The sequence below is a fragment of the Ptiloglossa arizonensis genome, chromosome 10 (genome assembly GCF_051014685.1).
Source record: "Ptiloglossa arizonensis isolate GNS036 chromosome 10, iyPtiAriz1_principal, whole genome shotgun sequence".
NCBI classification, from domain to species: domain Eukaryota; kingdom Metazoa; phylum Arthropoda; class Insecta; order Hymenoptera; family Colletidae; genus Ptiloglossa; species Ptiloglossa arizonensis.
The window spans coordinates 6,761,898-6,779,432 of record NC_135057.1 but is presented as its reverse complement, the minus strand read 5'-3'; the positions used below and the strand labels follow the sequence as shown (position 1 = coordinate 6,779,432).

Here is a 17,535-nt window from a genome sequence, read left to right as displayed (position 1 = left end):
CTCGCAAATTTTACTTTCATTTTCGGTCTACCGTCCCCCGTTTAATGAAATTTTCTCCTTTCACGAGAAAAACGATGTAATCGTGGAAAACGAAAGTTTGTTCAATTTTTGTAAATTCACGTGTACGATCTGTAATACACAAGCAGCAGGGTTGCGAATACTGTCACACGTGCGATCTATCGTTACCCTGTTGGAACGAATTTTGCATAAATTACTATATCTCGAAAACACACGACGATGTTCAATTGAAACTTTAACCACATATTTTGTACGAATTATTTTGTGTTTGTAAGACTGTAGAACCTAGGAGTAACGAAGCATAAAGTATTTATTGGACACGAAACTCAGGTTTTAATTCAATTTTCATAATAATTACGTGGAATCGTATAACTGTCCGACTAGTGTGAAATATTCGAGCCTAAATCAAAATTTGTAATTCATTCTGACTAAGTTCGTTTTCATTTCATTAAAGTATCTCGAAAATTAATTCCTTGGTTGATCATTGAATTAGCAATTTTCACAAGCGCAATCTAAAATAGCCTGAGCGTAAGCGGGTTAATCGGAATTAAGATCGTTATTTTAAAATTGTTTATTTAATTTTAGTACTCGTTGAAATTTTATTGCTATTTATAATTACGTTTAATTCATGCTGTACAAATATATAAAAGTAATGCGAATAATTATTCAAACTGTGTCACATTGTATTTGTAGATGATAATTAATGGAAGATAGGAATAAGTTTATTATTTTACAGAGAACAGCATTTCCCAAGAATTTTATTGGTAACAAATAGTAAGAAACGATATTAAATTTAATAAGTGCAAATTGAGAAATTGAAGATATCGAAGGTATGTTATATTTTTTTCTCTCTTAATTGCATTCTACGTTTTCATTACGATTTCGATAAGTTTATTTAACGAAGAAAAGAAGATTTCAAACATTTCACATCAGCTCAAATGGTGGTAAAATGTGAGTCTTGATTAATATTATAGATAAATTTGTACGTTTTTCGAACATTTGGTAATTCGTGTACCATTTAGTCTATTTTTTAAAATATGTAGATATGGTTGAAAATATATTCCACAATTATAAAAAAAAATCCATGACCTAATTCGATAGAAATCACTAAAGAGGGCGCCTTCAAGCGCATTGTGTCAGCCGTGAACATGAGTTTATCTGTCGGTCGTCGTACAAAGTGAGAAAATCTACAAATTTTATTAAAATTATTTTTATTTAGCTGATTTGTTATTAAGCGTGTGTTCACAAGTATTCAAAAGCGTTTAAATATATATTACAAATTACAATGTTAAAGCTTTCTCAAATTATGTACTTTTTTGAGGTTATGAAAAGAAGGCATCAATTTTATTTTTTTACGCAGCTTGAAGATATCGGTAGGAGCTGTAGTATGCGAGGAATGTTTTTTAAAGGGGGACATTACCATTGGTCCAAAAACTGTAATACATCCACGAGCCAATATTATTGCAGAGGCTGGCCCTATTATAATAGGTGAAGGGAATATTATCGAGGAAATGGCAACAATAACAAACAGGTAATGTTAGGTAACTAAGATAATATTGCTTTACTTTACTTTTCTCTTTTTATTGATATAGAACGTATATTATATTATAGATTACCACCAAATTCACCTGAATTGACAACGATTCCGGTACAAATAGTGGGCAGTTATAATGTATTTGAGACAGATAGTACCTGCGAAGCTTTCAAACTCGGGGATAATAATATTTTAGAAAGCAAAGGTTGTAGTATTAAACCATATATTAGAAACATATTTTCTTTGTTTATTTTATTAAAATTAATTTATTTTCAGCATTTGTTGGGCGTGAAGTTGAAATAACTAATGGCTGTGTCATAGGAGCATCGTGCATATTGACAGAACCAGAAACAATACCTGAAAACACTATAATATATGGTAGTCAACGTCAACGTAGAGAAATGTATGATAAACCTTATGTAAGTGTATGCCAAACTTGTTAATATTTATTAATCATGTGTTAATCAGATTTCTCAATGTTAAACTTTTTCTATTTCAGCCTCAGATAGGTCAACTGGAATATTTAATTAAGATTCTACCTAACTATCACCATCTTCGAAAACCTAATATATCCCCCATAAAGAACGACAGTGGAATGTAACAATATCACTGAATCTTAGAATGTTTCAGTCATATACTTACAATATGCTTTAATATTATGAAAAATAATTTAATTATTCTTTATCCGGAAATATTCGGTTAACTATGCGGAAATTATATAAGTTGAATAATGGTTAGTAAGCAATGATTAAAAAGTATTATATTTATTTATATTTCTTTATTTGCTTTATGCATTTTACACTGTAAATGTACATATTATTATTTAATAAATTTAATACTAACATTTTTTAAAAATGTTACTATAGATAGTAATTTTGGAATTTCTTCCATCGAAGAAAGCCACTACATCTTAAAGACAATTCGTTTTTAAAATACAAGCAATTATATAATAATTTATGTGAGCTCGTAATACATGCTATAGCGCACATTACGTATAAGATAGACTACTGGATCGAGATCATAAGGTAAATGGAAACGTAAATAATTATGCCAAAAAGAAGAAAAATTTCGAGTTATCATTTTTTTAATTTAAATTCTACAAATCGTACAGAAGGTAATACAATAAAAATACATCGAGATCAGATTCTTAGAATATATGGAAAGACGGGTGCAAAAGATAGACAACACTAGAAAAGTATAATGGTAATAAATAATTATGAAATTAAGTATCCTGATATCTGCGTTTTTCTTTCGCAACTTTCTTACCTGAGGGACTCGCGACCACCCCGGGTATCGGCAATGTTATTCAAAATATAATATCAATGACGGTTGAACGCTCTGTAAGGTATACAACTTTCAATGTCAGGTAGGATCTTTCCCCACTCACTCAAGTAGAAATTCGACGACTTACGACAAAGGGTCATTTGCTCCGTGAAAGTCGAAGGAATAACACGTATTGAGCTCTCCGCGTCCAACGAGGTGAGTGTGCTTTATCTATTGACATTCAATCGCTTCCAATCGTTATTACTACTCTCGTTTACTTTCTACCGGTACTTTATTTGTTATTAATAAACATTTGATCATAAAATTAACCCATATTGCGAATAAAATTGTATCATTTTCGTGTTTTGTTTCTATTAATCACCAATCTGTACTTCTGCCTTAATTTACAATCGTGTGTAGAATATTTCGAGTCTGCTTATTGCTTCATATAGCTGTGTTTATTCTCATAAATATGCTTTAAATTTTGTTGTTTTCTGTTACAGATAACCGATCGAAATTCGAGTTAGTATTACACCATTGGTGCCATGACACTTTGCACCAATTTAAATGGAGTACCAGGGACTATTGATAAGATGTTGTAAGTAGTAATGCTAACAGGTGACATTTATTTATTTTAATTATACATTTATAACATGTATATGTATATTTTATTTCCAACGACTTTGATTTAATTGTCATTCGTTCCGAGTATACGTATATCTCTAGTGGATATATGAAATCCATAATCGATCCTGTGTAGATCAAGCCGAGTTTTTAAAGACGCAACTATGGGTATATTTAGTTTTAATTCTTACCGTTTATAGCGTTGCGATCTTATTACATTCTGACTCGATAACGTTGGACATGATACCAAAATCGTAAGGGGATTTTAATTAAAGCATTTCGAGTCGTGAAACAGAAAATTCCATTAAATTCAATCTATCCTATACTTCGTTTGCGATTATAACCACATAGCGACTACATTTGCAACTAAACAAATGCTACGGTTAAAGTAACCTCTCATGGTATGCAACCCGGTGAGCTCGCTTGTCGTGCGCATCATTAACCACTTCTTTCATCCTTTTCAAACCCTCTTCTCTTCTCGTAAATAAGTTACATTGTGTATTCGTACAATCAGTACGAAGCATTATTTCGAAAACATTCGTATCATTTTCTTCGCAAGGTGTTTCGTATATCCGCGTATCTATAAGAGTATTTGTAGTTCAGCCATGTCGCCGTTAGATGGACATACTAATTATCGGTCCGCGGTGCGAGACTGAAAGAAGAAAAACGAATTTGCGTTTCGTTTCGAGAGTCTGTCAGTGAATATTATCGGTACGATATTTCTAGGAGTCTTTGCCTTGAACGTTTTCAATGTCTCGCAGATACAATTGATCGATAACTAGCTGAAAATCGTTGCAACAAATCGATACCGATAAAAGCATCGTTCGATCGTGATTCACGATCTGCACGTTCCGCCATCTGAGATTTAAACAGCGGCGGAACTTAACTTAAATTTTTCGTTGTAAGCGTCTCGAGAAACGGAACCTCGACTCGCGAAACGTCAAGGGACTTTTACGATTTCGTTCGCGTATCCATTTACATATTTCGGTTGGTCCCGTCATTTTGAGACGGCCTGTATTTCTCTGAAAGCTGAAAGGCCGAGGGAAACCGCCGCGCGATCGGCAAATCTGTGTGCGTGGCCGATGCGACAAGTTAATGTAACTTGATGTTTCTCCTTCTCGTCGTTCTTCGCCGAGCAAACTCTCCGGAGAATTCAGCGGCACAATGCTAAACGCTACACCTATGAATATGAATTAGCGTCTCGTCGAGGGGGTTGGATGCGAACCATTTACCGTTTCCGTCAGCTTAACCGCGTACCGCAGTGGCTCTCAATGCATCCACTGCTTAAACGGCAAATGTGCAAATCGTGTTACCGCGTAATTCGTCCGAATTCATTTACCGTCGACGCATCAACGATATTTTTAGTTTATCATTCCGAAACGAGCAACGTTCCGCGATACTGTCTCCACCTCGTAACAAGAAACGAGGTTAATTTCGTGACGTTCAGGACGGTGTAAATTGCAAGATCGAAAGGTTTGTTAATCGCTGGTATTATATTTTTGATAAGTCGATACGCGAGAGATCTGTACATTGATTTTTTCGAACTCTATTTTAAGGTTAGAATTCGATAATATCGGTATAATTCGTAATTTCTCGTTTAATTATTTTGCTACCTCTATTTTGAGGTTAGAAATTGATAATGTCGATCGATCGGGGCAAATGTTACGAACGTTCAACGGTGCGTTGAAAATTTTACCTCGAAATTTCGTTAACTTGAAGACTCCTTTTAAATGAACCGCGTAAAGAAGACGAGAAGAATGTCAAGTATCTTCGAAACTGTTGAACGGAAACGGTGGTAAAAATGGAATTGGTGTTACAATTTATTCCAAGCTCTCTTACACGTTCTCCGATATTTATTTCAATATTTTATTCCAATCGATTCAGTAGAAATTTGTGCGAATTCACAGCGAATAAAATGGCGGGAAAGAAAGCTTCTCTGTTGCCTCTACTTTTCGTACTTGGTTCGAGAAACCGGTTAAAATTTGTTTCGAAACGATCGCAAAAACGAGACCATGGTTGAAAGCGACGGTCGCGAGCGCCGCTTTATTTTAATGATCGCTCGTCGCAACCCCCTTCAGCGTAACTCTTGTCGCGGAAAGTGGTGACCCGAGAGAGCTGTCATATTTTGACGTCCGCGACGGGCGTTCTGGTCCAGAAGGGGGAGACTGAGAAGAAAGGAGATTATTTTTCGTCGCGCTGGGAGCAGCAGAAATCGGTACGAAAGCGAGCAACGCGAGGGTTGGGAGGAGAAATCCCTAATGGCTCGACAACTACGAATTCGCGGGAGTTTTTCTAGTCCCTGTTGGAGCGAGTTCGTCGTCTCTGATTTTTTTTTGGGAAGGGGGTGCAATCGCGTGTCGAATTCGACTCGTTAAAAGCCGTATCGTCGCGTCTACGGTCGATCTCCCTTTTAAATTTTGAAATATTTACGAGTCGAGACGAAAAATGCTAATTTACGTTGTCCTCTGTGCATACGGTGAGTCACAAATGTTTTGTACTATTGAATTGTATTTTGAACTATTGTACGAATTAACTAGAAATTGGAAAATCGATATCTCCTGTTGGATTAATGCTAGAAAATATGTATATTCACGAAAGGTGAAATTATCGAAGACTTTGTATTTCGAAAGAGAAAGATTATTCACGCTTTCACAAATTGAACAATACTACAACCGAAAGGTAAGTAGCCGTAGCTGCAAGTCTTTGGGTACAATTAGGCTCTGAAATTTTTTATGTCAAATCGCAAGACGATTCGTAATCAGAATAATCGTACTAATTATCGTGACGTTGATAACATTTTACAAATCGAGCCATGTAGGGAACCTAAACCTTCGCCAGCATTTTTCTCAAATGTGTAGTGTACATTATATCTTGCAGCAAAGGATCGATTTGAAATTCAAACAAAAGTACCTAGTCTCTGAATACACATAGTTCCTACAATTCCCACATACAGTTATTCCCATAATATCAATATTAAATCCCAAGATAACTTACAATAATAAGTATTTCCTGCGACATAATAACAATAATAATTATTACTTTATTTCCAAGCTAATCCTTTCTAAAAATACAATCACACAATAATTTTTCTAGATAAATATTGACTTTCTGAAAGTCATTTTATTTTTTTTTTTTGGTGAAAATGAAACACGATTATTTTAAAGTGTATAAACACATTTTATTAAATGATATATTCTCCATCTTGGAAAACCTAATGACTTTTCGACCAACCCAATATTTTCCTATTCCCAAATGATCAGAATCATTGAAAAAATTGCATAAACCTATGCACGTTGGAAGATCGTTTAACCTTCCCGGACCTAACCTCCAGCAACATTTTCCTCAGTTACTAAATATACCCTGATTCGAGCGAAGAATCGCTATAAAATTCAAAAATACCCACTCTTCGAATGCAACATAACCTAAAATTCGAACCATGGCCGATCTCCGGTACGGTTATCCCGGTGAATCCCCCGTATTAAATCCCAAGACGATTCTCGCGATCACTCGACGAACGTCGCGCCATCGCTCGAGTGGAATTTCGTTCCCCCAGGCAGACGAGGCGGGAAATGGCCATCGCGTCGGGAACTCGAGATCGAATTAAGGCGGATTTCAAACGGTTGCATTAGCGTGCACGTCAAAAGTCTCGCGGAACTGTTGGTCGGTTGCTCGTTGAAGCCTCGATGGACAGTCGGCCCCTGTGGAATACTTGCTCGATGATCGTTTCGTCCGTCACCGCGCACCGATCATCAACGTGGGGTGTATCAACGCTACTCACCCTCGGTTCTTCGTCGTCTCTGTGCTTGAAATTGACATTCGCGGACACGGGTGCCGCTTGTCGAGCCCGACGAACGAAAGTGACGAGCGTTGCGAATCCTCGCGACTCGCTTAACGTTTCCATTGTGATTCGCGAACGAATCCCCGGGCTGGGGAAGAAAACGATGAGGGGGGGTGAAGCGCGAGAAAACCTCGTGTACGTCGAGCGGATCGAGTTTGGAATTAATTCGACATCGGCGCGTCCGTCAAACGGATTCTGTTAATTGTCGAAGGAATATCGATTCGCGGCTGATTGGCCTATCCCAGCGCGCAATGAGTTGGTCCTTGATCGGAGGACGAATTAACGCCGCGAACGAATGTAATTGAATGTTCGCGAGTTGCTCGAACCAGCCTCGCGGATTTTAATTCGATAGGGGTGTTTTTCGTGAATTGAATCGAGAAACGTGGTGATCGCGTTACCTGTCGCGTCGCGGACTTTGGAAGGGCGGGGAATTTATTTCGTTGAACAAGTTACTATACTCACTTCGAGTGGGGATTCTTTTTTGAGTATTGGGGGTTGGTTTTTGGAGATTTCGGAGCAGGTGGAGTATTTATTTCGTTTTAGAGAAAGGTGTTTTGGAGCTTGATTTTCAGGAATTTTAGGACAGAATACGATGGAACGTTTGAGTATTTACCTTTTCTTGGAGGCGAATTTTGGATATATGTAAAAGTTTCATTGACGTGAGCAAAAAATTAAGTTTCTCTCTAACTTTTCTGTTTCTCTCATCGTCATATCCCCTCCCCTCTTATGTATCGATTACAATTTGGGTGAAGTTTAGTATTCTTGTTGTTCATTTTTATATTTTCTGTACTATTAGTAAATTTTCAATGGAGAATTGAAGGGAATCCCCCTGCAATTAACACGTTTGACCTTCACGTCAGCTTTCATACTTAACGATGTCCTAGACATCCATTCGAACAGTAACTCAAAGAGTAAAAACGTTCAATATTTTATCGGTACAATATTAACGCTTCGTAGCATGGCCAATAACACAAACGTCATCCCAAACCTCACAAATATCAAAATTCATTCCTTGCAAACGCTTCAATAAAACATTGTATATATAAACCAGAAGTCCCGGATAACCAAAATCGCGTTCAACGTATCTTGAAAATTGTTTAAAAACAACCTTTACAAACCACTGAGATAGTCCCGCGTTTTCGTCGTGCACGCCTATACAGCCAACCCTAATCCACCCCAACAACACCGAGGCTTTGAATAGTTGAACGTTCTCCTCTAAACACGATCTTATCTTCGTAATCGATGCCGCACGAAACCTGCCCACGTAGTATCTCCGTGCTCACGGTGTGACCGTAGTTTACAGGTCGGAGTCGTGCATCGTCCCACGAATCGAATCGACGATTCGATCGTCGTGATCGGGAAGACGCTTGTCGGGTCCCTGTGCGTACAACGTCGCTGAAAAACGATATCTCGCCGGGCAGCCACGAGAGCCAGCAACGAGATAAACGATTCAATCGCGACAATGAATAATACTCGAGCGACGGTTAAACGCAGGAGCGGATCGGATCGGGTCCGCCCACGAGGCTGTCCGAAGGGAAACCACCCGTAAAATCCAAAAGGGGTGCAGTGGAGCGGGAGCGGCAGGGGGCGCCAGGCGACTCTGTGACGCGATTATGCTAACGAAGTTATTCCATTGTAACGCTGTTTACAACGGCGCGCATTAAGGCTACACCGGAACAATAGCGCCCCTCCCCCTCCCATTCGCCCGGCCACCCCCTCTACCGAGCGTGCACCAAAACCGGGGAATCCTCGAGAATCGTGCCAGGCATTGTACGCCCCGTTTCCAAAGGAAACAACGACGATGATGGCGACTCGGGAAGAAATTGTAAACGTAAATTTTTTTTTTTTAGTGACGAAGGGTCGCTGTTTCCCGGCCGTGAACTTCGCGAGCGTTTTTAAATATTTTTAATGGAAGAGCAAACTGTACTTTAGGATTGTTTAGTTCTTAAACATTGCTGCAGAATTGCAGTATATTCAGTTTTTGATCGCGTGGATGTTACTAGGTACCAACGATGTGTTTTTGGTTATTGTATCTTTGGATGATATTGTTGGCTATTTTTATTTACTTATCGGTGAGTAGCTACTTACGTGTATCACATGGAGTTAATTCAATTTTATTTATTTTATTTACAATTTTTTATATGATAGGATGTAAGAGATTGTTTTTCTTTGTTATCGACGATGGTTTACTATTTATAGGAAGTTTCTTTCGAGTTTCCAGTGGGGTTTATTGTGCAATAGTGTTCGGACAGTTATTGTGTTTAATCGATGTCTAATGTTTGGTGTAAATTTGGAAGTGTTGCGTAAACTTTTAACTTAGAATGTATACGCTAAGGGTTCGTCTTTTAGGGCAGTCCAGAGTTTGTTCTTAACTAATTTTGTGGACGATTACCGACAACGAATCGAAAAAAGTGGTTTTTTTAATTTTAAGTCAGGAAAGGTCCAACGAGTAGTTTACGTATATGGATCGAAAGAGAACCAAAGACGCGTCGCAGAGAAATATTCTTGAGTATGATATATTACAGAAGGCAACGAAAGATTGCCAAAAGCGTCGAAACACAATGAATACAACGGAAGGAAGGGGCCCCGACTACTTCGCGTCTGGTTACACTCTGCCAGGGCGCCACTTGACTCGTATTTAACTTTCAAATATATTTTATGCCCTTTGCATCTTAATACTTTCATGGATTCACTGTTCCATCCTCCCTTCCCTGCGCTCGCCTAATGTGCATGTATTTTCGTTCCACCGAAATGCGTGTGACTTTGTATTACGAAATAATAGTACTTCCCTTAGGAAAATCGATACCACTTGACACACACGATAGTGGTATAATATTTTATTTCAATTTAATATTACATCAAACTGGGTCACATCTTGTACCGATCTGTCTCTAAATTGACACATTTCTCGACACAAGGAACGTTACATCTTTTATTTCTATTTTAATATTTACAGAAGAAAAACGGTACACTTTTATTTTTACACTTTTATTTTTACACTTTTATACGGATTTTATACATTTATAACCGTTTCGTAGAATCGTCTAATATTTCATCGAAATTTGAAGAAAGTCACTTTGTTAAATCGATAATTTATTAATAATCATCGGTACTTTTTACGTTCGAATTCTCTACTGACCCAGTTCGTCGTAAATTGTACTGAAAATTTTCGTTACTGTAGAAATTACAATACTTTAAATGAATATTTTCATTTTCTGAATCAATATTTTAAACTACAATATTTTTATTATTATTATTTCGCGTATCTTCGTTTCTATGTTCCAATCGGACCGAAAATGTAAAAATCTTTCGAACGTTTGCCCTTTAATGGTTTCGTCGCCACGTCCCCTGTCAAATTTCTTTCTGATAACAGTGAAACACGCAGATCGGCGTGGCCGATTCGAGACACAAGTAACTCATGCTCGAACGAGCCCGGCATTTATGTGTCCATCGAAGCGTGGTGACGCTTCGACGGGATTATTTGTAGGATTCGGTCGTATACTCGACGTTTCCGCCGAATCCTTTGTACCATTTGCCCGTTACGCCATAGAATATTTTCGAGACGTATTTAGGCTTGTTTCGGACAGCCGGATATTCATCGTACTATTTTTACTCGAGTCCGTGTTCTTCACTTCTCCCTTCTTGCTACGTACCCGGTGCTCGACACTTATCCTCTGGTTTGTAAATATTGGGAGAAATATTTGGACTAATCTGTGTTCGAGATCTTATCTTTTTTTATTCGACGTCTTTTCTTTTATTTTTATACGACAATTTTATTTTTTAATTCTTATATATTGGAAGAAATATTTAGATTGATCTTTCTTCGAGATTGTGACTTGTTTATTCGGTGTTCTTATTTCGTTGCACGATGCTCGTCTTATTAAATGTTCAAAAATATGTACTTTGACCTAAACGCAAACTTAAAGACGAATGCTCTTCCGATATAAAAAACTATGTATTAAAGAAAAAAAACTCGACCTCCAAATACTGGCTGCGCACTCACCAAAAACACAATTCTTATTGCATTAATTTATTTCTCCCTCGAAATCATACTCTACTTAAAACAGTGTTTTAATATAATAAACAGTTTCGAAGATAAATAAGAACGATTTACACCCTGCACACCATGTCATAAAACTACTAGAAATTGATTAAACTGGTCAGTTACGTTTCACACAAAACAAGCAGATATCTTAGAATATTTAGAGAGTTCATTATTGAATGAACTGTATTGAAAGTTTCACAAGTCGCAGAAGAGGACGAGGAAAAGTCAGTGTTACTATCGGTTAATATACTCGCGATGGGGTCACACGAGCCACGGACGGAGGTGCGAGAAAATCATCGACGTTCCGTGAAAATTCCTTGAAAATTCCACGAAGAATTGAAAATTGGAACCACGTATACGCGAGAGCATCTATTCCCGTTGGTTGATTCGTCAGTTCAGAAGGGAGCAGATCGAGACTACGACGACGAGACGGATTATCTCGCGCAAAGTCCGTCTCCGCGACTTCTCAGCGACGTCGAGCTATTCGGCTTGCCTCTTGCATCCGAATGCGACTGCCGATCGCTTTGAAGTGCACCGACCACGCACCGTGCGCGCATATACATTCCTCGCTGACACTGTGATAGCTTCTGATGAGAAAAAATTAATTAGTCGGCTCGGACCAGCTGTGGCTCCGTTCGAGTAAACGCGGGAATTAGCGGTGGGTGTTCTCGCACTTCCGCTTCGTCGTTGATTTATTCGTCGAGCAACAAGACCTATTCGAGATCGACGTTTCTTGTTTTGGAAGAACCTATACTTTTTGGGTAGGTGATTTTACTCTTTGCTTCGTTGTTACAATTCTTTTCCTACATTTATTATCATCGAACGTGCTTTTACTATGTGTAAGTATACTTTTGAGTAGGTGATTTTACCCTTTGCTTCGTTGCTACAATTCTTTTCCTACATTTATTATCATCGAACGTGCCTTTACTATGTGCAAGTATACTTTTGAGTAGGTGATTTTACTCTTTGCTTCGTTGCTACAATTTTTTTCGTAGATTTAGTATCATCGAACGTGCCTTTACTACGTGGAAGTATACCTACGAATATATTACATAAATAAAATATTGGGTTGTACGGAAAGTCATTTGGATTTTTTGTTGGTGAAAATGAAACACGATTTTTGCAGAGTGTATAAACATTTTATTAAATTATATATTCTCCATTTTGGAAAACGAAATGACTTTCCGAACAACCCGATATATCTGAATTTTTTTGTATATTTTTATTATCGTGAAACGTGCCTTTGATACATGGAAGTATACGCATTAATATATTACGTAAATGAAATACGTCTAAACTTTTCTGTATATTTTTATTATCGTGATACGTACTTTTATTACATGGAAGTATACGCATTAATATACGCATAAAATATACATCGATTTTTTTGTATATTATAATTATCGTTAAACGTGTCTTTATTTCGTGGAAATATACTCATGAATATATTACATAAATAATATATAATTAGACAGTAAGAGACGAGCAGTAGCTAAATATTATAAAACTAAGTGTGTACGATACGCTGTGTTGCAATAGCAGGAATACATATTTCTATATATGGTTACAATCGTCTTTGAATGCAAAATGGAAATGATATTTATTACATTTTAATAGAATAAGGTAGAAATACTGAAATAAAGATCTAGGTTGATTTCAATACTTCGCTTGCCTGTATTGTATCATCTTGAGTCTATTTTTTTCGAAACGATAAATAGAAATAGTTTTTGTTAAATTTGGGTACAGTGAGGTAGAATTATTGATTATATATTCAGGTCAATTTCAGTAGTTCCACTTGTCTGTATTGTACAATTTTCGATTGTTTTTCTTTAAACGAAGAATGGAAATAATTATTATTAAACCCGAATAGAATAAAATAAAAATATGCAACGAAGATTCAGGTCGATTTCGGTATTCCACTTGTACAAATTATTAAAATTTTGCGTCCAACAATTCAAAACCAATCCCTCGAGTAACACGTACCGAACATTATAAATTACCGTACACTTTGCCTTACCGTTATTTATTTATTCCAGTCACTCCGTTCGCTACAAAACAGTATTTTCTTCCACAACGCGTTACGTTTCTGTCAATATTAATTTCATTCACGAATTCCTTGCAGCGAGAAAGAAGCCAGGAATCTTAAGAAACGTGAAAATACCTTTTGAATAAAATCATTCCTGGTGAAACGTGTCACAGGGGGCACAGAAACGCCTACATACGTGACAGAGACGTCACCGTGCACGCACACACGTCGAATCAGATAATCTTTCCGCCTCGTCCACGAACAGAAGCGCATATGCGTATGTGGTTTGACGAGGGGGAGCTGAACAAGGAACGTAGATGGCATTCCTCTAATTTGTCGGCTCGACTTTGTCGGCTAATCAATCGAGTTCGTGATTACCATGCGTCTCGAACGTTAACCACAACGAGCCTTCCTTAGTTTTCACGGTGTCTCTATCCACGCATCGTCTCCTAGCTGGAAAGTATACGTGTGTTCGGTCCACACTCGTGCACGCAAAGGGACACCACCATCGATTGTCCGTGAGTAATTTAACGGTTGATAATTATTGACATAAATTAATAAAAATAAATTCACCGGCTCGTTACGACCGTAATTGTCGTATTTCAACCTGGTGAAGAATAACTAGAATATTGTTCGAAGGGACCAGTCGAATTCATTTCACGATCGTGAGGAATGATTTATAATAAACGTAATATTTTAGAAATTATACGTGAAATCGTAACGATGATAAAATACAAAAGTTGCAATTGCCACAAATTGTCAAAAATATAGTAGATTTAATGAATTTGTTACAATTTTCACGAGTGGATTAAACACTCCCTTCGGTGTGTTCGTCGAATTAAATTTTGCTCCGAAAATCAACACAGCTGTTACGTAATCTATACAGTAGCATCGATCGTCCATGAGTAATTTAACAGTTGCTGCTGATTATTTTTGTATTTAAACCCGGAATAAATACGTAGTCTTCCTGTTCAATGGGATCGATCGAGTTCGATTTTCGAAGGTATTGTATTTGAAGCGTAATAAGGACAATAAAATATATAAACGAGGCAATTGTTTAGAATCGTCGAGCCACGATCCACTGGGTACATCTGTCACGATTCTTTCTCGCGGATTGTGTTTACGTTTTGCAGGTTTGGATTTATTTTCGCTCGGAAAATCGTGCTGTATAAATCGCCGCGGATTCCGTGCGCAATTAAGAACCGATTACGTTCGTTTCGACGATTACTCAAAGTCAGCCGGACGTTTCGAGCTTTCTACGAACACAGCTACACGCGTGGTGCTCCGTACACGCGTTCACGCGGCCTGTTGGCGCACGCATCGCCGCCTTCATTTCACGCATAATTGAAAGCATGTCCCATTTAGCGTCGAGGACGCTCGCCACTTCTCGACCTCGGTCTTCCTCCCAAGATAGCACCCGTTTAGTCGTATCCCGTACGATTAACGTGATTTAAGCATCGGGACCCCCGTTTAACGTACTCGCGAACAAAGTCACTCATAATTCAAAGCGGCAGCTTTTTTTCGCGGGCTCCCGCGCTCCACCGGTTGCGCGCGCACTCCGTTCTCGGGGCTTTGATCGCGAGAGGGAAGTTTTATGAACGTGAACCTCGGCTATGTATCGTAACATCTGCATTTCACCGTAAAAAGTGTGTAACGAAACAGATATTTCAAAATTTAAGAGATTCACTTGTAAGTCGTTTTTAAAATGGACAGTATTCAAATTCTATTTTATACATTCGCGTGTACAGGGGTTGCGAGAAATGAACGTAAGTTCATTTATGAAAATGTGAAGAAGCGTGGTATTTGGTACATTGAACTTCATAAAGGATGTGGATCGTTATTGGGTAGTTTGGCGAGGATAGGGGATGTTGTAGTCTGTTCTGAGTACACGGTTTTATTGTTTATAACGACGCGTATAAGGTACGTGAATTTCAGAACTATTTTAAAAGAAAAAATTATGGATCTTCGAGATTGAATACTTCAAAACGAAAATGGTACTAAGCGGAGATTATTTTGCTCTTGTCGGTACATATTCAAGACGATTGAAAGCATGGTTGAGTTTCGTGTACTAACATTGATTACCATGGATTAAGTAGAGAGTACCAAGAATGGAGTTCCAAATACCTAGTATTAAATATCCAGTACCAAATACCGAGTACAAAATAGCAAGTATCAATTGTCCAACACCAAATACCAAATACCAAATGTCAAGTACCGAATAACGAGTATCGAATATCGAATATTGAATTTCGAATATCGAGTACCGGGCAACGTAGATACTGCTTATCAATTATTGAGTAGTGAATTGAGGACTGACCTATCAATTATCGAATACTGAATACTCAGTACCAAATACTGAGTATCGAATACCGAGTACTGAATATCAAGTACAGAATATAGACTATTGAATATCGAAGACTGAATACTGAGTATTGAATATCAAGTACCGAACATAGACTATTGAATATCGAATACCGAACACCGAGTACTGAATATCAATTACCGAATATAGACTATTGAGTATCGAATACCGAATACCGAGTACCAAGTATTAAGCACCGTTCATCGAACCCTGAGTAAAAAGTATCATACAATAGATACCGAGTATCAAGTACAGTACATCGAATACCATCCATACGACACTGTTCCATGCGGGTCCTTACACCCCTCGCAGACGATGCATCGCCAAGTGAAACGTTCAACTCTCCACCTTTTTCGCGTGTAATCAAAACCATTCGTTGCCACGCGCCGGGTACAACACCACGGTTCCCGACACCACGGAACAACAACACCAACGGGATCGTTCACTTTCACAAAACAATAATCCCATCCCCGCGAACGCGAGAACCGAAATTTCTCGACTCCGCCCGTCCGTCCGAAACTTTCCACCCGTGGCAAACTTTTCCGTGGCCGGTCGGTTCGCGCGAACGCGCGGACAAGTTCGTTCACCGTTCGCGGTAATGTCCCGTGTCGTGACACACGGCCACGGAAACCCCAACGATTACAGGGGGGGCCCGACGTTCACCGCGTGTGCACAATTCCTAATGCCCTGGCTCGCGTTTGCGTCGCGACACGAAGGTGGATTAGGTTTCGCGACAGGTATGGCGCCTAACCTATTCGCCGTGTGCAATTTGTTCCACCGTGGGGCCAAGCAGGGGGCGCCGGGTTAATCCATTACCAGCCAGGGGGGGTTGAGCGGGGGTGTAGAGAGGGGAACGACGAGAGCGCCGTCTCGGTTTTCACGACGCCCACCAATTTGCTAACCATCGATTTCTGGCGTTCACCCCCTCGCGCACGCACCCCTTCACGCCGCCGCGGTTCTACGCGAGTAACGCCGCGCCGCCAATCGCGAATTCTAGACCCTCCTTTCCATCCGCGTACTGCCTCCCCTCCTCCTCCGTCTCCTCCACCACCTCCAGACCTCTCCTGCCCCCCTTGTTCGGAGGTGCTATCTTTAGAAACGCAGGCGCAGCACCGTGTCCCTCTTGACGGAACGTGGAGCCGAGTTTCTCGTCAGGCGTTACGTTCCTCTCCTCCGTTGATGGATTCGAGTGTCTTGCGCTCGCTGAAGCCGAAGCGGACTCGTGTTCTTCGCGGAACTCCGGGTTCCGGACGGGTTATGAATATGAGAATCGTTTTGGGTCGGTTGGTAGAGAGAGAGAGGGAGAGAGAGTAGGAGAAAGATTTGGAGTGGGAGGCGAGGTCGCTATGATCAGTTGGTCGGATTGAGTTCAGGAATGTGAGGATGCTCGAACCGAAGCAACGAAGAGTAGATTCTTAAGCGAGGAAGGATGTGCTTCTGCTTAGTGGAGGGGTAGTTGGGTACTGTGCGCGGATGAGAAGTTGACATCTAGACGAAATTGAGAATCGTCTTGGGTTAGACGTTGTAGTCGGCTCTCGAAGGCCTAGCGACTAATCAAACATTACTTAACGTTGCTCACATTCTCCTTACACATGGTACTACTGTGTAAAGATGAAAAATTGACCTCTGGAAGAAACTGCGAATCGTGTTAGGGTTAGGTTTGCGATTGAAGGTTTGCAATCGAACAGAAATTTCTCGATATTGTTCAGATTCCACTTACACATACTACTGTACGCAGATGAGAAGTTGACATCTAGACGAAATTGAGAATCGTTTTGGGTTGGACGTTGTAGTTGGTTCTCGAAGGCCTAGCAACTAATCAAAC

At 39.2% G+C, this 17,535-nt stretch overlaps 2 protein-coding genes across 3 annotated transcripts in view; both read left to right on the top strand.

Annotated features, from left to right (window-relative positions):
* The first annotated feature begins 1,144 nt into the window (after positions 1–1,144).
* Dctn6-p27 (dynactin subunit 6) lies at positions 1,145–2,741 on the top strand. 2 transcript variants are annotated; one of them, XR_012993575.1, is made up of 6 exons: positions 1,145–1,195; positions 1,379–1,549; positions 1,630–1,757; positions 1,829–1,971; positions 2,052–2,285; positions 2,419–2,741. XR_012993575.1 is itself a non-coding variant. In XM_076322578.1 (5 exons), the coding sequence occupies exons 1-5, from the start codon at positions 1,167–1,169 to the stop codon at positions 2,151–2,153; spliced, it is 573 nt and encodes a 190-aa protein (XP_076178693.1). In that variant the 5' UTR covers positions 1,145–1,166; the 3' UTR covers positions 2,154–2,396. The 2 variants fall into 2 exon arrangements, 1 of the variants encoding a protein (XP_076178693.1); XM_076322578.1 differs by lacking the exon at positions 2,419–2,741 and having other exon boundaries at positions 2,052–2,396.
* Positions 2,742–2,891: 150 nt separating this feature from the next.
* Unpg (homeobox protein unplugged) overlaps positions 2,892–17,535 on the top strand; it is a 49,547-nt gene continuing 34,903 nt past the window's right edge. The window contains exons 1-2 of the mRNA XM_076322577.1: positions 2,892–3,031; positions 3,319–3,413. Of these exons, the coding sequence (XP_076178692.1) occupies positions 3,383–3,413 (31 nt within the window). The 5' untranslated portion in view covers positions 2,892–3,031; positions 3,319–3,382. The remainder of the gene's footprint in view (positions 3,032–3,318; positions 3,414–17,535) is intronic.